The 23,330-nt window shown below is 39.8% G+C and overlaps 1 protein-coding gene across 1 annotated transcript; it reads left to right on the top strand.

Annotated features, from left to right (window-relative positions):
- Window positions 1–1,399: 1,399 nt before the first annotated feature.
- Window positions 1,400–11,384, top strand: LOC149838770 (uncharacterized). The gene is made up of 2 exons (XM_090007787.1): window positions 1,400–2,608; window positions 11,053–11,384. The coding sequence occupies exon 1, from the start codon at window positions 1,541–1,543 to the stop codon at window positions 2,576–2,578; it is 1,038 nt and encodes a 345-aa protein (XP_089863913.1). The 5' UTR covers window positions 1,400–1,540; the 3' UTR covers window positions 2,579–2,608; window positions 11,053–11,384.
- Window positions 11,385–23,330: the final 11,946 nt, after the last annotated feature.

The following is a 23,330-nucleotide window of genomic DNA, read 5'->3' as shown; positions in this document are numbered from 1 at the left end:
GCTTAGAACTAAGTCTGGACATCGGGCCAGCACGGCCTAGCCCGTGCCTGTTTAGAGCTCGGCTCACGGGGCTTTAAGTGCGGCCCAGACTGGAGATGGCCAGGTCCGGCCCGCCTCATTTTGAGGGTAAATCTATAGTAGCGATAAGTGAGATTTTACTTATTCAACTTTTTCAATTGAATCGGACCATATGAGAGGGTTCTGACAGTTCGTTTAGTACAAAAATCATGCTCTCCATCAATTTTTAGAAATATGATATACTTTGGTACATTCTGAGCCATTCATTTTTGTTAGTCTTTAAAATGTCTCAACATTTTTTATTGGAAAAATATTGGCTACTAACTAAGGTAAGGAACTAATGAGCAGAAATTACTGCTTTCTTCAAAAAATTTCAAAATTTTCTAGTTCTAATGTTACATATGTGATCTACATGATTTGTTTAGTAGGAAATTTGTTTTGAATCATGTGATTATAACACATAATTACATTTTTAAAGGGTTCAAAAATGAAAGGCCCACAATGTACCAAACTTTTATAACTCAAAAGATCATGTTTTTACATAAAAAAAAATGCAAGATCCAAGAATTGATCCATAGCAAACAATCCTTGCTAAAACAGATCTCTGTGGTTAGATTGAGTTGATACAATTTGCTCATATGATTTCTAGCTAGTTCCTTACCTTCATTGGTACCAAATATTTTTTCTTTTTTACTGGTTCAAAGTATGTCATAAATTAAACAAACAATGAGAAATCTAAGATTTCCTCAAAAATTGCAAGAGTAATGAGTTCTTCCTCTTTGTAGGGTGAAGCCATTTGTACAGGAGCCACAATTTAGTAGATATACAGTATGGACAAGTGCCGTGTTTGCATAGATGCTTTACGGAAGCTTTGTAAAACCGTTCTTTACGTGTAAAACAATCAACAAAGAAGTTGCACCCTAGCTCATGCAGTGGGGTTCAGAGCTGCTTTGTGACAAGTGTCATGTTCCAGTAGGTGTTACTTGATCCGCCTCCAACAGAAGATCAAAAAGGTAAGAAGGCACCTAACCATGCTTCAGAGCATTCTCCTATTATGTAATACAAAACGAGTCCACTTTGGTATTGTAGTTTTTACAATACCTCTGTGAAACGTGTTTTACCTACGAAAGCCCAGAAGCACATAAGCAAAGCAGAAACCAGAAAAGAATGGGTGTGGATTAACAAGGAAAAGAGAGTCACCCCTGCCCCACTCTTCCATCCTTCATTCTCATCTCACATTCTCTGTTTCTTTCTGTTCACCCTTCAACTTTCTGTCTTCCCCCTCACAATGTCTTCCTAGAGAGAGAAAGAGAGAGAGAGAGACTTCTTTCTTGATGTTAATGGTTGTTGGGTGTTTGCTCATCATCTTCTTCATGCAATCCCATCTCCATAAACCCCATAAACCCCCACATCTGTTATACATGCCTATGGTTAGTTAGGATTAGGGTTAGGGTTTGATCCCCAGATGGTCATCTGGGGTGGTTTGTGGGTGAAGAATCTCCTTTAGGGTTTTGGGAAGGCAATGGAAGAAGAGGAGGACATCAACCATGGTGGGTTCCCCCCTTCCGGTTTCCTCCAATCGGCCCAGATAGAATTGGGCAGCGGCGAGATCGCCGGGGCGTCGTCGTTGAAGAACCCCGACAAGTCATCGAAGCGGGATGAGTGGAGTGAGGGCGGAGTGCTGAGCCTCCTGGACGTCTACGAATCGAAATGGATTCTGCGTAATCGGGCGAAGCTCAAGGGGAGCGATTGGGAGGACATAGCCAGGCAGGTCTCCTCCCGGATCTTCGGCACCAAGCCCTCCAAGACCCCCAACCAATGCAAGAACAAGATCGAGTCCATGAAGAAGCGCTACCGCGCCGAGACCTCTGGCCTCCAGGCCGGCGGCCTCGCCGCCTCCTCGTGGCAATTTTACGCCTCGATGGATAATCTTCTCCGGGGAACCTATTGCCCTCCTCAATCCAGGTTCGCTGCCGCCGCGAATTGCTTCGACGGCGTGGTCGAGCCTGCGTTGACGGATCTGGGGTTGCAGGAACTGCCCAAGGTCGAATTGGACGAGTCCGAGCACCTTCTGAAGCAGATGGTACCGATGAAGATTCTGGATCGCCCCGGCGTTGCCGGCACCGAAGAAGGCGAAGTTGGGTTGCAGGGGAGCGATCGGGACGACGGGTCGAACACTTTGGTACCGAACCATCAGAAGGAGGGCGATAGCGATACGAGCACGCCGAAGAGCAAGGTGGCGAATGATGGCTGTGGGTCTGGGGAGGGTGTCCCATTTAAGCGGAGAAGGGGGTCGAGTGACGACCTTGCGGCGAGTATCCGGTTGCTTGCGGATTCGATGTTGAAGATAGAGAAGGCGAGGATGGAGATGTACAGGGATACTGAACGGATGCGGCTGGAGGCAGAGATCAAGAGGGGGGAGATGGAGCTGAAGAGGACGGAGATAGTAGCAGAGACACAGCTACAGATTGCGAAGCTACTGTCGAAAAGGAAGCGTGGACAGAATAATAAAAATACAGGCTCTTGTTCTTCGAAGTCTGCAGCGGCTACGACACAGTGAGGTTACTGTTGGATGGTGATCAGATGAAAGGTTAGCTTGTTAATCATGGCATTCTGTTGTTTGATAATTTAATTTCTGATATATGCAGATATGTGTTAAGTGGTCTAGTTTGGTTTGATTACGGTATTTCCGTGATAGTTGCTGTTCTTGTCATTGAGTCTGTGTTGATTTGAATTTACTCGGTTTAGTAGATATATGCTCTTTGACACGTTCTATTTTTATCATTCTTGGAAAATTGAAATCTGAGAATGAAATGCTATATGTAAAAGCTTTTGGTTTTATGTATTATATTTCCTGTATTAATTGTACAAACAGATAAAATGTAGTTGCCATGTGAAGATTATTATAAATGAGAAACTTGCCATGATTGCTGTAAGCCATGCTCGCTACTCCATGTTCAGCACTATGCTGGTTTATCTTTCTCTATTTTTGTTTTCTTAGTTCTTCTATCCTTTTTTTGTCATCTTGGGAAATATTGAAACTAAAGGTAGCTAAAAAGAGTATGACCATCATTTGGCCCTTGCATTATTATAGTGTTTGTGGTAATATCATTATATCCTCAAAAGTCAGGATTTTTACATAAGATGTGTTATTCCAATTGACTTGATGGAGGTCTAGGTGCCTATTGTAATTCCACCAACTTGGCAATAAACAAGTTATACAGTACTTGGTCACTACTGAGTCACATACAATGGAAATAGTGTTAAATTATGTACATAATCATATAATGTAATATATATATTATATATATATATATATGGTAATACATATACATATACATATATTAATCAATTAATATATGTATATGTATCTACTTATTATATATATAAAATATATATTTCTATTTATTTAGCCATAGGGGTAGTTTAGTCTTTTTCCCTGTTTTACGCACATTCACTTTATGGATGTGATTGTAAATTTGTTTTTATTTTCTTTCTTTTTGTTTTTTTTTTATTTTCTTTTATTTCTTTTATGTAAAGTACCAAAAGGTACCTTGGGGGGCCCACTAACATAGATGTTGGGCCCTCTCCAACGGTCACATTTGTGACCGTTGGAGGGGCTCCAACGTCTATGAGTGGAGCCCCTCCAAGGCTCCTCTTGTGTTCTTATAAATAGGGGTTCTCCCCTTTGTATTTTCGCATGGCTTTGAGTCAAAGCCCAAGTGCTCAATAAATTGATTCCATTATTTTTATGCCTTTGCGCATTTGTGAGTTATTTGTGAGTTGTGCTTTTGTGCACAAGTGTTCTTATTGTGCATTCGTGCCGAGTTTATTATCAAGAATATTAAGGTCTTGATATTAGTATCTTATTGGAGATACTTTCACATGGTATCAGAGCCTCGTTGAAGGAGGAGGATCGTGCATCCCGCCACTTGTGAAGTACCTCGAAAATCGTGCCCTCAAGTAAGTGAAGTTTTGGAGTAAATCATCTACTTCGGGCAATATTTTAGAAGCAACTTTTGTCAAGAAAAGTTTGAAAAACTTTTAAGGTACGCTTTATTTTCTATCGTCTTATCTCTCTAATGGGTGAAAAAGACTCCCACTTCTCCCTTGGGTTTAAACTTAGTGTTTCGAACTACCATGTTTGGGCCGACAATATGGAAGCCCATATCAAAGGGAAAGGCCTTTGGGGATACGTTCAAGGTTCCATATCGGAACCCGAACCCAAACTTTCTATCATAGAGAAAGGGGATATTAAGATTCTTGAAGGTGAAGAGAGACAAAAGGCCCTAGAAGAATATTCAAAAAAGCATGATGAGTGGGAAATGAAGAACTTCAAAATTTTATCTTGGATTTTTTCATCCGTTGAAACCAAGATCAATGCCAACATCATTAAGTTTAAAAGGGCCTCCGAAGCTTGGTTGTACCTTGAAAAAATGTATACTTCAAGTGACTTATCTCACAAATATTACCTCCAAAAGAAAACTTTGACCCTTCAACAAAATGATTTGTCTATTCGGGAATATTTTGCTGAACTATCATCTATTTGGGATGAGCTTGCTATGCTCGAACCAAAATGGAGCGGAGAAGCTATTGAATTAAGACACAAGCAACTAGAGGAAGATCGATTCTTCAACTTCCTAAATGGTCTTAGACCCGAATTTGAGCAAATTCGGTCCTCTCTCCTATCCGCTTTCACATCTCCCTCTATTGAAGATGTCATCACCAAGCTAAGTGGTGAGGAAACACGTATGGGGATTAGTAGAAATAACCCGGGTATCCTTGCTACACCTTCTCAAAGTGATTATGAAGTGGTTAATGTCGTGTCAAGACCCGTAAATAATTTGAAAACCTACAAACCACCCCATTTCAAAAATCAAGGGCAAGGAGGAAATGATCGACATGGCAAGAGAGACTATAGCAAATTAACTTGCCATTTTTGTAAAGAACCGGGGCATATCAGACCCCTTTGTCCCAAATGAAAGAAATTTCTTGCCGCGGCTTTAGCATCCCAATCAGAGGAACGACCTTCGTCATCAAATGAGTCTTTTTCGCTTCAACAAATTATGGATGCTCTTCAACCTATTCTCAAAGGAGGCATTTCTGGAGCCGCTATGTCATCCTCATCCTCTCTCGGTAAGACATCTTGGCTCCTTGATTCCGGTGCTTCATTTCATATGACTCCAAGTCCTTGTTTTCTTTCTGATTATTCTAAAAACTTTCTTCCATCTTTTGTCTCAACGGCGGATGAAACACCTCTTGAAATTAAAGGAATGGGCAATTTTGAAAAACAAGACTTCTTTATCCCAAAAATTCGTCTTATACCAAAACTAAACTTAAACTTACTTTCCATTTCTCAACTCTCGGACCATCGTTGCGATATAAAGTTTTCTTCTGATAAATGTTGGATACAGGATCGCCAGTCCGAGAAGTTGATTGGGGAAGGCTCTAGGAGAGGAGACCTCTACTATGTTGATTTTCTTAAAATTCTCAAGAATCAATTTTGTAATGTTGCTCAAAACAAAGATATTCATGTATGGCATAAGAGATTGGGTCATCCCAACATTGTTAAAATCTCTTATTTGCCTTTTATTAAGCATCTTTGTAATGAAAATTTTGTTTGTAATGAATGTATTCTTGGAAAAATGAGAAGTCTCCCTTTTCCCCAAAGATCCATGTTTACAACAAGACCTTTTGAAATTGTTCACTCCGATGTATGGGGTCCGACTCCGGTGATATCTAAGGGAGGTTTCTCATACTATGTTATTTTTGTGGACGATTTCACTAGGTTTAGTTGGATATATTTTCTTAAACATAAACATGAAGTTTTCTCAACTTTTAAAACATTTCATATGATGGTTTTAAATCAATTCAATGGAAATTTAAAAATTCTTAGAACCGATTCGGGTGGCGAATATCTTTCCAATGAATTCAAAAGTTATCTTGAAAATTATGGAATTCTCCATCAAAAGTCTTGTCCTAAAACCCCCAACAAAATGGGTTGGCGGAACGAAAACATGGGCACATTATTGAAACAACACGAACTTTGCTCATTTCACAAAATATTCCGAAAGAACTTTGGGCTGAGGCAACCCTTACATCTGTCTATCTCATAAATAGACTTCCATCTAAAAACTTGAACAAGATTTCCCCATTTGAAAAATTATACAAAAAAGAACCTGATTACAGCAGGTTAAGGGTTTTTGGATGCAAATGATTTGTCCTTACTGATAAAAATGACAAACTCTCTCCCAAGGCCATTCCGTGTGCCTTTCTTGGTTATTCTGAAACTCAAAAAGGCTTTCGCTGTTATGATATTAAAAGTGATAAACTATATGTTTCCAGAAATGTAAGCTTCTTGGAAAATATTAGTGGTTTCGAAAAACTTGAAACTAATGACGAGAATATTGACTATTCATTTCTGTTTGATTTATTGACTGATGATGATGATACTAGTGCTTATGAATCAAATCAAAATAACTTAAGTAATAATGAAACCCATTCTGAGTCCTCAACACTTCATCAACATATCAGTGAAGAACCACATAGAGATCCCATAACCTACTCTCATAGAGATAGGAATACTTTCAGAAGTGCCCTCGAAAGATATGATAACGAGTCTACACCTTCGAGTGAAGAAAACCTTCGTAGGACCGAAAGACTAAGAAGACCTCCTTCTAGGTTCATTTCATATGAGTCTTTTTCGCTTAAATATAGAGCCTGTCTAAGCGCTATTCACTCTTACATAGAACCTAGGAACTTCGAGGAAGCACGAAATTGTCCGGAATGGATAGTCGCTATGAATAATGAACTTGAAGCTCTAAAGAAAGCAAAGACATGGGAGTTTCAAGACCTCCCTAAAGACAAAAAAGCAATAGGGTGTAGATGGGTGTTTAAAGTCAAGACTAAAAGTGATGGGTCCCTTGAGAGATATAAGGCCCGCTTAGTTGCTAAAGGATATGGTAAAAAATATGGAATTGATTATGAGGAGACCTTTGCCCCGGTAGCTCGGATGGTCACCGTCCGATGTCTTATAACTGTTGCCTCAATCAATAAATGGAACATCTATCAGATGGATGTTAAAAATACTTTTTTAAACGGAGATCTAAACGAAGAAGTATATATGGATGCTCCTCCTGGAATGGAATCTCCTAAAGGGAAAGTGCTTCGCCTTTGGAAAGCACTTTATGGTTTAAAACAAGCTCCCAAGGCTTGGTATGATAGGTTTAACTCCATAATGTTAGATAATGGTTTTTCATCCTGCTTTACTGATACTGCTTTGTTTGTTAGAAAATCTAATGCAGGGATTGTTATTTTATTCTGCTACTATATGTGGATGACATGCTTATAACTGGGAGCGATTCTAACGGGATTAAAAGCATAAAATCCATTTTAAAGAATAAGTTTGAAATGTCTGACTTGGGTTTCTTAACTTATTTTTTGGGTATTAAGGTAGCATACTCTCATAGAGGATATTTTTTGTCTCAAACTAAGCTGGCATCTGAGATTATTGACAGGTCAGGTATTACGGACGATAAAATTTGTGAAACTCCTGCTATAGTAGGAGCTAAAATGAAGATTGATGATGGTGTTTCTCTCTCCGATCCTACTCCATACAGGCAGCTAGTAGGCTCGTTGATGTACCTAAGTATCACCAGACCAGGTATCTCACATGCGGTGCATACGGCAAGTCAGTTTCAGCATGCACCAACTTCTGTTCACATGGGTGCTATCTTACGTGTTGTGAGATACCTAAAGCACACTATTAATAAGGGAGTTTTTCTGTTTTCCTCTTCTGAGTTAAAATTAATTGCTTATACTGACTCTGATTGGGGAGGTGACCCAAATAACCGTCACTCCACCACTGGTTTTTGTGTATTCTTAGGAGACTCATTGATCTCATGGAGATGCAAGAAACAACAAAAGGTGTCTCTATCATCAACTGAAGCTGAATATCGTGTCATGACGACTACTACCATGGAAATTGTTTGGATTCATCAGTTGCTGGAAGACATGAGAATCACAATTGAAGGGCCCACCAAGCTATGCTGTGACAACAAAAGTGCGATTTATATTGCTAAAAATCACACCTTTCATGAGAGGACCAAACATATCGAGATGGATTGTCACTATGTTCGGGAGGCGTACCTCCAAGGAATCATTGACCTTCCATATGTCACGTCCGAGTATCAGTTGGCGGACTTCTTCACTAAAGCCTTGTGTGCTCCGCGTTTCAACTTCCTTCTTAGCAAACTCCCGATCATCCTGCCCTAAGTTTGAGGGGGGTGTTAAATTATGTACATAATCATATAATGTAATATATATATTTTATATATATATGGTAATACATATACATATATTAATATATATGTATATGTATTTACTTATTATATATATAAAATATATATTTCTATTTATTTAGCCGTAGGGGTAGTTTAATCTTTTTCCCTGTTTTACGCACATTCACTTTATGGATGTGATTGTAAATTTGTTTTTATTTTCTTTCTTTTTGTTTTTTTATTTTCTTTTATTTCTTTTATGTAAAGTACCAAAAGGTACCTTGGGGGCCCCACTAACATAGACGTTGGGCCCTCTTCAACGGTCACATTTGTGACCGTTGGAGGGGCTCCAACGTCTATGAGTGGAGCCCCTCCAAGGCTCCTCTTGTGTTCTTATAAATAGGGGTTCTCCCCTTTGTATTTTCGCATGGCTTTGAGTCAAAGCCCAAGTGCTCAATAAATTGATTCCATTATTTTTATGCCTTTGCGCATTTGTGAGTTATTTGTGAGTTGTGCTTTTGTGCACAAGTGTTCTTATTGTGCATTCGTGCCGAGTTTATTATCAAGAATATTAAGGTCTTGATATTAGTATCTTATTGGAGATACTTTCACAAATAGTGGATCAGTGGTAAAGGTTACTGGTTTTAAAGCTAAAAGGGAGTTAGTACAGGCTTGTTTAGCCTTAATCATCCTGGTGCATTTTCTTCCTCACCAGTTGGTTATGTTGTTCAACCGGTGCTAATGATGGATTTTTTTAAGACTGTTTGAGATGGAGTTTGCTGAAAAAATTGATAAGGAGCTCTTGGAGTGCTGCATTTTCAGGTTCAGGGTTCTTCTGCTGGTGATGGGTTTGCTTCACTTTTGAAAGCCTTAACCTACATCAGACTTGAGGGAATGTGTTTGGAAATGCAATCCCAACAAAGTTGCTTAGACAGTTGTGCTTGAGGGAGCATACTATTTATGTAGTGGATTTTGTCTTTGAATGTCATAACTGGCCTCTCTAGTTTGGGTAAGTTTCTTAGAGAAGGGATTGTTTCTCAAGGAGAGCAAGCCCACAGTGTGGTCATCTTACTGCTCCTTGATTTTTCATGTTCTTAAGTATTCTTAAGTGTTTCTTGTAGTTATGCTTATTCTATATTTTCTTCTTAGGTACTTGTCACTGTCGTCTTCTTTATTTGTTATTTTCTTTCTGTTTCTAAGGTTGGACAAGATAATATCAGTCAGGGACACTTTTAGTGGGTATTTTAATTGTCCTTTAGGAATTTTGGGACATTTCAGTGAAGCATATATACTCATTGGAAGATCTTGTCTTTGATTGGTAGTTGACCCCCTTAATGTGGACAAATTAGAGTCACACACACGGGTGTGCTTGTACCCACACACATGTCTGTATGCATGTGGAGCCACCTGAGCAACTCTTGTCGCATTAGCTGGTTGCTCAAGCCTTCTCTTGCAATGATTTATGAGTTTGTCGAACATGACAATTAGTCTCAGTAGAACAGATATGGGAAAATTGTGGTGCTTGGAAGCATATGTTTTTTCAGGTGGGTACTTATTTTCCATAGTTGCGAGTGAGAAGTGAATGCAGGAAGTGGTATGGGAATTGGACCAAGAAGCAGTGATTTCGAATTTCTAATTGGGACCAAAAAGCAGTGATTTCAAATTTCAAGAGCTAGGAAGCAAATAGGAAGCAGTATGAGAAATCTTTTAAGAAGCTATATGTAGAATCAGTTTTAAAAAGATACAATATGTATGTCAATAATTGAGAATTTGATAGAGGGAAAGAAGAAAACTTGTGAGAAATGAAGATCAGTCAATAACTATATTGGTCTATTGGAAAATCTCTAGGTTACTTATTTAAGGGAATGACTTGCAAATATACATTCAACCAAAGTACAAAATATTCAAAATAAATAACTTAATAAGCTGATTTCGATACCAAAAGTTGAAATAATAGAAAGTTTTGTGTAGAAATTCATAGATACTTTGTAATATATATTACAAATCTAGGAAACTTTCACTAAACCTAACAACATAATTGGCTATTATATGATACTTCTAAGTAAAAAAAAATTTAGTAAAGGTAGAAAGAATTTAAAGATCCATATGTGTGACGGTGTGATGTCCAATTCCAGTCTAAAGTAGAAAATCCTTTCATCTAAAAGACAGGCTCATGAAGCAATACAAAATATATTTATATAATCTAAAAATAAAAGCAACATCCAAATAGTGTCTTATAGCATTTTACAAAAACTAGTCATATTTTTCAAATTCTGGTTGATGGAGAAAATATTGAACTTTGTAGTCATAATCCACAAATAAAAAAAGAAACCATCAAAAGTAATTGTAATGGATCATATGATATTTTTCTTTCTGCTTTAGTTTGTGGTAGAATCCCCTTCTCTCTAGTGGCACTTCCAATCATAAAGTTATAGGTTAATGTGACTTATTGGTAATATATATATATATATATATATATATATATATATATATATATATATATATATATATAGAGAGAGAGAGAGAGAGAGAGAGAGAGAGAGAGAGTAAAAAAACTTTGTAAATAGCTTATAAATTGTGTGGCTTTTGTTCCTAGAAACTACCAATAATCTACCCCTTTCTCTCAGTCTAATAAAACCAAGAAACCAACTGTCTTTCCATTCTCACTGAGATCTGGTTAAATCTAGAGATAGCAACAGTTAATGTTTTCTGCTGTACACAGATCTTAATAACTATCTTTTGCCTCTTTTTCCAGGTGATTAATTGCTGATAAATGTTGTTCTCAAGGACTGAGCTTCCGACTTTGTTGTTGGCCTATATTCCTTGCTGTGGTTTTGGTATAGGTTATGACTTTGACGTCACTGATTTTCAGCTTCCTCGCTCATAACACACATAGAGATGAAATGTATAAGAATAATCTCCTTTATTGTCATCTGATGGCTAAGAAAGGTGAAAGTAATGCCAGACTACCTTGTCTAGTCTCTATACATAAAATCTATTTCCAGCACTAATTGAGCTCGTTCTTGTTGAAAAAGATCCATAGGTTGTACAAACACTATATTACATGGGGAAATTTGCTTATTTCAACTTTGAGCAGAACAATGGTGAAATCATAAGAATAGAGTCTTCCATGCTAAAATCTGTCTTCGATTTAACTAAGAAAGTGGTTTTGTTTGTTTTTTTCCATTCATTTATAGTTGGGCATTTCAAATGATCTTTCTGTTTGTACATGGTTGAACGTTCTTCACTTTTAAGTTTACCCTGGAAAAATCCTTCTTTTTCCAGTGACTTGTAGTTTGAAGTTTTGAATAATTTTTCTTTTGTAATCCTAGAAACTACCAATAATCAATCCTTTTCTCAGTCAAATAAGATTAATAAAAGCTTTCATTGCTATTTTATCAATATGTTAATTTATTGATAGTCATGTCTGCGTAACATTCTTATCTTTGGTCGTCTATTATATCTGAGTTTTATAAGTCAATTGCCATCAGCTGATAACCTTTTGGTCCAATGCTCATAATATGATTATTAGTAGTAACTCGGTTACTACGGGTCATTGTTTGGTTATATCAGTAAACCAGGGCCAAGGGTCTGAAATTATACAAGTTTGGTTATCCGCTTGAGAAACGATTGGCTGTGAAGCTCTTAAATTTTTGTGGTCTTTTAAATTCATTTGATAGTCTTGGATCCTCAAATTCAGATGGATTTATTTTTTAATGGAAATGTTCTGATATTAAGCTGATTGAGATAACTTTATCCTTCAGATTGTTATTCGCTGGCAATTAAAAATTTTAAACCTATAATTAAAAAAGTTCAGCTTAAAATTGCAATGAATCTAAGCAGGGTTTTAGCAGCTAAGTTCAAATAAGTTCATTTGTTCTTAGAGATTCCTAATATTTTGTTGCCTCCAACTCTTTCTTCATTTGGTAGGATTTTGTTGGCTCATGCTTGTACTTGTTAAGGAGAAACTTATGTGATTCGAAGTTGTTGATGTTTATACTGGTCGATGACAGAAGAAATATTAGTAAGATAAGTTGTTCTTACAACTTTTATGATTAACCTAGTGGGAGTGGTGCTGAAGCACGATGGTTGTGTTCAAAGTTCGCTCACAAACTTTACTTCAGTAGATTGGTGATCGACAAGACTTTTCGTCCAAGGCTTCGTAATAGTAGCGTGATAACTATTATTGTAGGCGAACTCTGCCAAAATTAAGTGTGAATTATATTTTTTTTTTCATTTTAACATAAATAATTTTTGGAGTTTGTACGGTGAGCTTAGATTGTTGATCGGTTTGGAGATGAAATATCGTGCTAAACTTGAGTTTCGTCTTCGAAACTCTTTGCAACTGCTTACAGAAGTGAAGGGTAAACTTTGAGTCACGATCGTAGATAATTGATACCGACACTCTATGCAGTCTAATTATCTCTCTAACGTAGAACTCTGTCAGTTTTTTCATTGAGTACTTGGTATTGATTTGTAGGAAGTGAGCAAATTTGGTGAGTCTGTGCACGATCACTCTCTTGGATCGACGTAATCTTACGATGAAATTCATCGTAATATCTTCTCATTTCTATTGTAGAATTTTGATCCGTTGTTTCATACTGCCAGATCGTTGATATTTTATCTTCACTTGTTGGCTGGTCAAGTACTTTGAGACTTATGTAACCATGCCTTTGTTAATACTTCTCTACCAATATTTACTTTGTATATCTTTAAACATTTTTGTGTTTTTTGGGTGGATGATATATTTGTTATTGTGCATTTTTTTATTTTTTTTCTTAGTTTAGGGTATTGAGACCCATAACCTTTCATTCGTCCATATACTTTGGTCTTCCTTTAAATGAACTTTCAACTCTATATATTGGTGATCCTGATTTTGTTAAGCAACCTCAACCATGGGATGAGATTGGGTCAAAACCTGACCCATTATATAATGGGTGGAGTTGGGTTGATCCATGGGCTTTCACACCAACCCCTTTGGCCTGATCTACTGAATTAATTGCTTTAGCAACATGGATACTAAAGATAATTAGTTGGCTGTGTGGTAACTTGATAACTATTGGGTTACTATTCACTTAATTAGATACATTAACTGTATTGAAACTAGAAAGAATATATATTTTTTTTGAGGGGTGAAACTGGAAAGACAATTAGTTGGTGTTATGAACTTTTGATTTAGATTATATGAATTTTTATTTAATCAATTGTGTTTAACTTTTAAGAATTAATTTATCAACTTAATTTGAAAATAACTTACCAACATATTTGGGTCACGCTGAACCGATTGGCTCATTGGGCCAATGAGTTGGGTCACGGGTTGCTTTTCAAACCTGAACCCATATTATTAAATGGGCTGGGTCGTTTTAATGCTCTGAGCCTGATGGGCCGAGCTCCAAACAGGCTTGGACCAGCCGATGCTTCCTATTCGATAGTAGCAGCGGTCTCCGCCTGATTGGTAGGAGTTGTCAGTGCACGTTCCCTTGTGGTGGGACGTTGCAGGTTTAAAACGCAATGGTACGTTGAATAACTGGTTGGGGTTCTGCCGCTTGCCTAGCTGGGGCAAAACAAATTTTATATTTCATTGGAAAAATTTGAAATGTTATGTCATTTAAAATATTTACTAAAAAAAGCCTTTTTTCATGACAACCCTTTCTTCTTTTATATTATTTAAAATTTATTTTTGGTGGGTAACATGTTCGCCATAAAATCATATCTGAGGCCTGCTGTAATTTTGTTCTTCTACAAGCTTTGGTTTTGACAGGATTCAATTTTATGTTTGTTCAAATCTCATCTAAAAAAAGTAACAAATTATAGTAATTGCAACAAAACTAGTGTAGACAATATCATCACTTGTTCCAAGTGGGAAAATATGTTTGTTCAGCAAGTTGTTAGTGCGATGTTAAAGTACATGCAACTTTGCTTATTTCTTGTGTGGCGTGTTTAATTCTTATTCATTATTGTTCAAAATGAGATAGCTGGATGGTTAGATCGCAGTATCATAACCGAGGGTCTCCAGTTCGAATTCTGCAAAAAAAAGGGCAGGGTGCCGGGCAATGTTACCATATTGGTTCAGTTTCTTAATTGGGTGGTTGGCTGCCTCTTCTATTGATCAAGTGCACGTTCTGCATAAGCACCGACTAAAATGGTGCTGCATAAAGGATTGACGCATCCGATTTAAAATCCTAAATCTTGAAAATATAGGACAAGCCGCTCGTACCTCTCGACTTGCCTTCAGCTCATAAAGAGGTTGTTCGAACTCGTGAAATAGGCTTAGTCGAGTCAAACACGATCGATAGGTGTCCCGCTCCACTCAACTCATCTAGACTTGTTAATTCTGTGGCAGCAGAGTAGATGTTGGGAAGTTGGAAGTTAGCCGAGAAAGAATGGAGTGTCTGGTCGAAAATTGTAAGTTCTGTGGACCCTACAGGGAAATTCATCATTGAAGTACCACCCCGTGATCAAGTGAGTATTTTTTTTTTTTTTCATATGGTCGGAGACCTGGCTGTGCTGGACTAAGCCTGACAACATACAGTCGCTTCTCCGGTGGCGTAATACCGTGTCTTGCCCCTCACAACCAGGGAGTCGCCTTGCTTTGGGTTGTGCAGGGGGGTTGACACGAGTGAGATTTGAACCTAAACCGCCTGTCTAGCACCCTAGATCTCATCCCACTACTCCCAACTCCTCGGGGCTTGATCCAGCAAGTATTATTTTGCAAAGGTTGGGAGGGAGAGGTGGTCACCCTTTGGTGCTGCCGAATTCAGTGTACATTTTTTGTTATTGGGTTTCCAAAGATGTATAGTTAGAAGGGTGCCAAAGTTCTATAATGAGCTGGAGTGCTGCTTGACCAATTTGGCCCCGCTGGAATGGAAAGCCATTGGAAGGGTAATCCTCTAGATTGGTACCCTATCAACAGATTCTACAGAACCTAATGTTTTGAATACACTGGTAGGGGTCTGCCTAACCCTAGATTGACTACCTATTTTTTTTTTTTGTAAACGAGCTAGCTCAACCTCAGGCTCATCTTACCACAAAAAGAGCTGAGCTTGAACATCATCTATTCAGTTTGTTTGGGTCGTTAAACCGTCCTACTTGGAAGCCACTTCATGAATTCAGGTGCTTTACCAACCTTTTATTTTTTATGATGTTGCCGTAAAAGAGAGCTTCAGCAAAGAACCCTTAGGCTGCGTTTAAGTGCTTATATGTCAAAAGTCTGATTTGAGATCTGTTTATTTGCCTTCTCAGTTCCTCTCCCACCTTTTTTGCTCTAGCTGTGCCGTGAAGACCCCCCAATCTCTCTCTCTACAAGGCTCCGTGGAAACTCACTATGAGCCTAGGGCCTCTAGACCCACCTTGTTTCAACTTCGGGGCTCTGCCTTGACCCCACATATGTGTTCCAGACCACCATGCTTTTCACCTTTTTGCTTTGATGTATATACCTCTTTGGCACTCTCGAGTGCCTCACAAGGCCTTACGGCTTAAGCACCCTGTGTATTCGGACTCTCTCTTCCCCTCTTGATGTACTTTGCTTTCAAGTATCTATAAAGAAGCTTTTTGCATCTTTGTTTTATTTGCTCTCTTTGTGTTTGTGCATACATGTACTCTTGCTTCTGCTCGTGCGCATGTGTTGTACGTTGCTTCTGCGCTTAAAATGCCTGTCTTTGGTGCTTATAATTTTTCGAAGCTACATCGCGGGGGGCTTCGCTTCTAAACTTGTGACAAGTTGGTACCAGAACCTTGTCGACATTGTGAGTGACAATGGCACCAAAGAAGAATGCCATGGCTTCTTCAAGTAGTATGGTTCCTGCTGAAGAAGATTTCATGATCGATGATCGAGTGTCAACCATCTCGCGCGATGTTGCGGAACTGACTAGGCCAATGATCAACATGGAGAAGTTGGTTAATGAGACTTGTATGGCTTTTAAGGATGTCAATGCTGAGATCAAAACAACAGTAGAGGGAATGAAAGACTGAGTAAAAAGTCTTGCCACTAAACTTAACTACTCGGTGGAGGACTTTGCCACTAGATTTGACAATTTGTTGGGTCGGTTCAATATCATGACTACTAAATTAAATGTTGTTCGACGAAAGAATGAACAGTTAGAGCGGCAACTGAGGACTGCCCCAGCTGGTAGCGTTGCGACATATGTGGATAGACCACGTTACAGGCTACTTGAGCCCGTAAAGTATAAAGGCACGTGGGACTCAAAGGATCTCAAGAATTTTATCTACAAGATGGACCAGTTTTTAGAAGTTGCGAGAATAGAGGATGACACAGATAGGCTGTAAACCTCAACAATGTACTTTGCGGATAAAGCGACTCTTTGGTGGAGACATCGCCTGGGTGATGTTCGATGAGGTTTGGTTGCTATAGTCTCGTGGGAGGACCTCCAAAAGGAATCGTGAGACTACTTTCTACCTAAAAATCAAGAGAAAATGGCTCACAAAAGGTTGCTGGCATTGAAACAGACAGGGTCAGTGCATGACTATGTCAAGGCTTTCTCTTATATAATTCTGGAAGTTGAGAGAATGGATGATCAAGATCAATTGTTCTATTTTGACAACGCATTGCAAGGATGGGCAAACCAAGAACTTATTCGGCATGACCCTGCAACGCTAGCTGAGGTGCTTGTGGTTGTAGAAAAACTTGCCGACGCATCTGACTTTGCTATTGGAGGAGTGTTGCTCCAAGAAGGACATCCTATCACATTTGAAAGCAAGAAGTTGAACGATTCTGGGCATCGATACACTGTGCATGAGCACAAGATGTTGACGATCATGCACTATATCTGCACATAGAGACACTACCTTTCTGACTCATGCACTAATTCATTGTGCGCACTAACAACGTTGTGACAAGCTACTTTCAGACTTAGAAGAAGCTGAGTCCAAGGCGAGCGCATTGGCAGGATTTCTTGGCAGAATTTGATATGGTCCTCGAGTATAAGCCAGGCAGGACCAATGTTGTGGTCGATGTCTTGAGTCAAAAAGCAAAACTCACAGTTTTGCTAGCTTGGGTCGACAGTGTGAGCCATCCGATGAGTGATCTTTTTGAACAAGTGCGAGAAGATTCAAAAAGTGACTCGATGGCTCAACAATTGATCACATTGGTGAAGGAAGGGAAGACGTAGAGATTCTGGCTAGAGGACGATTTGCTCCACGCTGCGGGTGACCGTCTATACATTATGCAGCAGGATACCTTGAGGAGGCGCTTGATGCACGAGTGCCACGATACTACCTGGGTGGGTCACCCAGGGCAACCGAGGACCTTAGCATTGTTAGAACGTGCATTCTACTGGTCATAGATATGCGATGATGTAGATGCTTATGTGCAGACTTACTTGATTTTCCAACAAGACATGCCCATGAATCAGAGACCCGGTGGACTACTGGAGCCCCTACCTGTACCAAGCTATCCGTGGGAGTGCATAACCATGGATTTCATTATGAGTTTGCTGAAAGCACAAGGCTGCAGTTCGATTTATGTGGTTGTGGATAGGTTCTTGAAGTATGTTGTCTTCATGCCTGCCCCTGCCACCTGCTCAGCTACAGATACTGCAAAGTTGTTCGTGCAGAACGTAATCAAGTATTAGAAAATTTTAAAGAGCATCATCAGCGATCGTGATGCACGCTTCACTGGCAAGTTTTGGCAAGAAGTGTTTTACTTAATAGGGACAAACTTGTATTTCAACACAAGTTTTCACCCCCAAACCGATGGACAAATAGAGAGAATAAATGGTATGCTGGAGGAATACCTGCAACACTTTGTCAGTGCCAACTAAAGGGATTAGGTTGATTTACTTGATGCAACTCAATTTTGCTACAACATTCAAAAGAGCGAGTCATCCGGCCACAATCCATTTGAAGTCGCAATCGGATAACAACCGCAGACTCCTCACGCCCTTGCTGCGTGAGAATGTGACAAAGCACCTTATGCATACCAGTTCGTCAGGAACTAGCAAGATCAGACAGAGTTGGCGAAGGAATATCTAAACAAGGCGACCAAGCGCATGAAGAAATGGGCAGATGAGAAGCATCATCCAACAAAATTTTGCATTAGAGACAAGGTGTTGGCCAAGCTCTTTTTCAACCGCACATCTATCTTTCGGGGCCACCACTGAGGCCTTATCCACAAGTATGATGGTCCCTTCACCATTATCAAATGCGTGGAAAACTTGACATACCGACTGGACTTGTCAACAAAATTTCAAGTGCATCCGGTATTCTACATATATAATCTGAAGTCGTTTCATGAAGATGAAAGAGATCCTCAATGGAGAATGCCTCAATGTGCTCTGATCTCGCTGCAGACTCTCTCAACAATCAGTGTACCAGGCAGAGAACCAGAAGACATCCTCAACCATTCTAACAACTATCTAGGGGAAGTCAAAAAGTACTTAGTGCAGTGGAAGGGATTGCCAGAATGTGAAGCCACCTCAGAGAAGGTCAGCAACTCGTTTCAACATCGATAGCTTGTAGAAGACTACCATGGACAATTGGCATCGAGGACGATGCCAACTTAGGTGGGGGAGCATGTTTCGGACCGCCATGTTTTTCACCTTTTGCTTTGATGTATATACCTCTTTGGCACTCTTGAGTGCCCCACAAGGCCTTACGGCTTAAGCACCCTGTGTATTCATACCCTCTCTTCCTCTCTTGATGTACTTTGCTTTCAAGTATCTATAAAAAAGCTTTTTGCATCCTTCTGTCTTTGCTCTCTTTGTGTTTGTGCATATGTGTACTCTTGCTTTCGCTCATGCACGTGTGTTGGGCGTTGCTTGTGCGCTTAAAAGGCCTATCTTCGATGCTTGTAATTTTCCAAAGCTACGTCGCGGAGGCCTTCGCTTCTAAGCCCATGACATGCCACCCACCCTGTTCCCATTGTGTTCTCCCTCCGTTCGGGCCATCCTTGACCGAATGACCCCACCCAGGCCCTAGCCTATTTTGTGGCTTCTGCCCTTGCTCTTCACCATCCCAGAGGCTTCGAGCCTCTGCCTGAGTCCTCACCCCACCAACCTGTGTTGCGGATTCGACTACAAGTGGAGCACTGAAAGCTGACAACATTAGCCCACTACAAGTGGAGATAGGCCTCAATTGAGGATCGACTCTCATTTAGATCATCCATAATCTACTTGAGAGATTTCTTACTTCTTCACTAGATGCTCCAGTCCATCGCATGAATTTCGACTATGCATATTAAGTCTGTATGAGAATTGGACTTTCATTTATGATGATCGAAGTCTTCTCAACAGTATTCAGCCTCCCACAACTCCTGCAAGCTAGCGCAACATAGGGCATGATCTGTGCATAGCCGCAAACACATCTAAGAGTGACTTTCACTCTTGATCGTCTTATTTTGGTGATCAGAAGACTGCATCCTCAATCTGATGTTATTTGATTAATTCCTGAACATTAACTGCTTGCAATTGTGTTTGATCCTTGTAGCCAGACTTCTAAGTGTATGCTCAAGTTTAAGCGTAAACTGTAGACAACCTACCACACCATCACTGACATACATACCTCTGCCGACTGCCAGACATTCGCTCTGCATCATAGACTCCATGCGTACCACACTTGTGTGCATCGTTATTATCCTACATGCGCATCATCGTTGTCCTGCACGCCTATGCCCATGTCGTCCTCACGCACCTATGCATGCTTAGCCACAAGCGCCTGTGCGTTCTACACTGCGAGCATTCATTGAGGAAGCACTTGCATGAGCGAGCATCTAGAAGTGCCAGTGCGCGCTTAGCCTGACAGTGCCTATGAGCACTGACACCGCAAGCGCCTGTGTGCGCCAAATTTGGACCATTCCTGTGTACGTGAAGAAGCCTTTGTGCCTGCGTGCACAATTTGTTATCTTAGTGCAGCATGAGATCCTAGGGAGCAATGAGGTCGATCAACAATAATTGGTATCAGAGCGTCATGTTGTTGAAAGCAACTCCGTTGAAAGAAGGAACGCTTGATCCTCCAATTTGAGCTATAGACCAATATGTTATCAAAGAATACCAACACAATCTTTCTCAACATTGGTTTAAATATGTCATTCATTATTCTTTAGAAGGTGACCAATGCATTGATCAACCCAAATGGCATAACCAAGAATTCACAATGACCATCATGTGTGCGAAATGCAGTCTTCTCTATATCTTCTTTAGTCATTTGAATTTAATGATATCCAGCTCTTAAATCGAGTTTGGAAAAGTATTTGACACCAAATAACACATCCAACAACTCATCAATAACTGGAATGAGATATTTGTCTTTGAATGTTACCTCATTAAGTGCTCTATAGTCAATGCAAAATCATCATGTGTTATTCTTCTTGTACACAAGAAGAACCGGTGATGAATAAGCACTTGAACTTGGGCGAATGATGTTACTTTCAAGCATCTATTGCACTAACTTTTTAATTTCACCTTTTTGTGCAAAAGCATACCGATATGGTTTTACACTAACCGGCCCTTGTCCCAGAATAAGAGGTATGTGATGATCTTGAGAGCGTGTAGGAGGCAACCTCTTGGGTTCTCCAAAAATATTTCCATATACCTCAAGCAATTTACTCATGTCCGGTGAAACAATATATGTCTTCCAACTTGGGCTCCTCTTTTGATGCTATTGATTGTACCAAAAATAAGTAAGACATATGTGTAGCCTAAAAAATTTTATAGCCTCTTAGCCATCAATCACATCTCCTTCTTGTGTATGGTTAGCTTTTAAGATCACTGGTTGACCCACTTTGACAAATGTCATTTTCATGTTGAAGAAATTTCATGTGACACTTCCTAAAGAGCATAGCCAACACATTCCTAACACAACATCGGCGCCGTGCATAGGCAATACAAACAAGTCAAGTTTGAAGTGAGATCATTGGAAGGTTGATCTCTATGCAAAGTTGGCCACATTTGAGATGACTTTCATCTCCCACCATAATATCAAACTTTGGATGCTCATGTGGCTGAAACTTGAACTTAGACACTAAGTCTTTTCTTACAAAGTTGTGGGTAGATGTATATCAAAAATCAACTTTATTGCCGGATAAAGTGTCAGAGAATCTCATGGAATTAGGGTCTGATTTGCTTTTCAAAGCATAGCATTCGGTCCTTGAATTTTTTTAATTTCCTTATGGTCCAACTCTTCCATGATCTCCTCTTCTTCCGGTGCACTTTCATCTTCATTATTGGTCACTCTCAAGTATTAGAGAGATTTGTATTTATGACCCAGCATCCAATTGTTCTTGCAATTGAAACATAAGACTTTCTTTCGCAAGTCTTCCATCTCCTCCCTAGAGATGTGGTCTAATTTAGGGATATTGGAATCTCAAAACTTAACCCCTTTGTTTGGTATAGGCATTAGTATGAATTTTGATCTTTGATTGACATTTATGGAGCTTTTGGGAATCTCATGCATTCTTTTGTGTTTTTCTTCAATGATGCACACTTAAAGATAACAATCATGATTGTGAGCCATTAGCTCATGTCAGATGTCATCTTTCAATCCACTAATGAAAGAACTCAAAAGTGCATCTTTATTCCATTCACCACATAGAGAGCATAAATCCTCAAATTGGGCTTGGTACTCTTGTACTGATTCAATTTGGCAAAGTTGCTTTATTTCTACTCCATGATTGGAAAAAGTTGAAAATGGTAACTTGACCGATCTTGAAAAATTTGCCTCATAGTTATTTTCGAAATGTCCATGTGCTCGGCCATTGTGCTCTAAATCAGTTGTGTTCTCAAATGCATGCATGTCATCAAAGTGTGTAAACTCATCTTCAAATTGATTATCTCTCGGAGAGATGACATCAATTATGCCCCCATGTGTAAAATTAGTTTGCCTGCATGCACTGCGCATGGGTGGTGCCCTGCCGTGCACAATATACGCCTGCCCTGCCGCAGTCTCCATGAACATGATGCGTTACCTCTGTCGCACGATAAGCGCCACACAGGTGGTTATGCACATTGCCCGTGCACGCAGAGCCGCGTGTGTCACTCATATGATCTTGCACATAGCAAAAGTTGTGTGCGTCGCGCACCGCCATGACATGCGCTAGCGCCAAAAGTGTTGCGCGCTTAAGTGTGGCGCAGAAACGCGTTGCCTCCTAATGCATCACGCATAGGTGCGCAGCATCGAAAGGCATTGGGGCCAGGTGCGTCACACACGAAGGTTGCATTATGATCATCATACATCTTAGGCATATAATGACGCAGACCTTGCGCTTCGCGTGCTTGGCTCAAGGAAGGCCCAGTTGCATGATCAAATTTTCCAGGAAGTAGCGCATCGACAGGGTGCACATCCAGAATAGCCTCATATTGTTGAGGTTGCTTCCGAGCCGTGCGAAGTTACAACATCATCTCTGCCATCTTCTCTGCAAGATCCTGCTGCAAAGCAGACAATTTGATGTCGAAGTGATCAAGCTTGCTCTCCACTAAAACTGTTCGAACCTTGATCTGTTCATGCTATTCTTCCATGCATTGTTGGAGTTGTTCCAACATATCTTCTTTGAAAGGTATTGCTTTAGGCAGCATAGCTTTGATACCAATTGATGCGGTCCGATTAAGGATCGCTATCGCCTACCTAACACAATCAATGCACACAGGCACTCGGCTGACCCTCTAATTGCAGTGCATGTGGGTGCGAGATGTATGCTGCACGTAGGTGCAGGATTAACATGGTGCACATAGGCGCTAAGGAGTGCGAGACACTCATAGGCATGATGTAGTACACACATGTGCGCAGAATGATACAACGCACACAGGCACAAAAGATGTGGTGCACATGCAGGTATGTGGGGGTGAGGCACCGAGTGAGTTCTCCTCTTGTGCTCAGTAGATACACAGACTCAGTTTGAATGCGATGTGACTGAATTACGCATGCAATCAAGTAAGTATTGTAGATCCAATCGAGCAAATCACTTAAGAGTAATTGTTAATGCACTTAGCTATTGTTGATTTAATCGATGATCTAAGTTCAACGCTTAAAGTCATCGGATGCTTCGTATGATCCAGATAACCGATCTCATGGATGAACCTCAAG

This window comes from Nuphar pumila, chromosome 5 (assembly GCF_984573655.1).
Source record: "Nuphar pumila chromosome 5, dmNupPumi1.hap1.1, whole genome shotgun sequence".
Taxonomy (NCBI): Eukaryota; Viridiplantae; Streptophyta; class Magnoliopsida; order Nymphaeales; family Nymphaeaceae; genus Nuphar; species Nuphar pumila.
Note: the sequence above shows the minus strand (reverse complement) of the source record. Positions and strands in the feature narration are given on the sequence as shown.

Bases quoted from the DNA above. Each gene is read 5' to 3' on its own strand.
- LOC149838770 (XM_090007787.1), top strand. From the start codon at position 1,541: ATGGAAGAAGAGGAGGACATCAACCATGGTGGGTTCCCCCCTTCCGGT.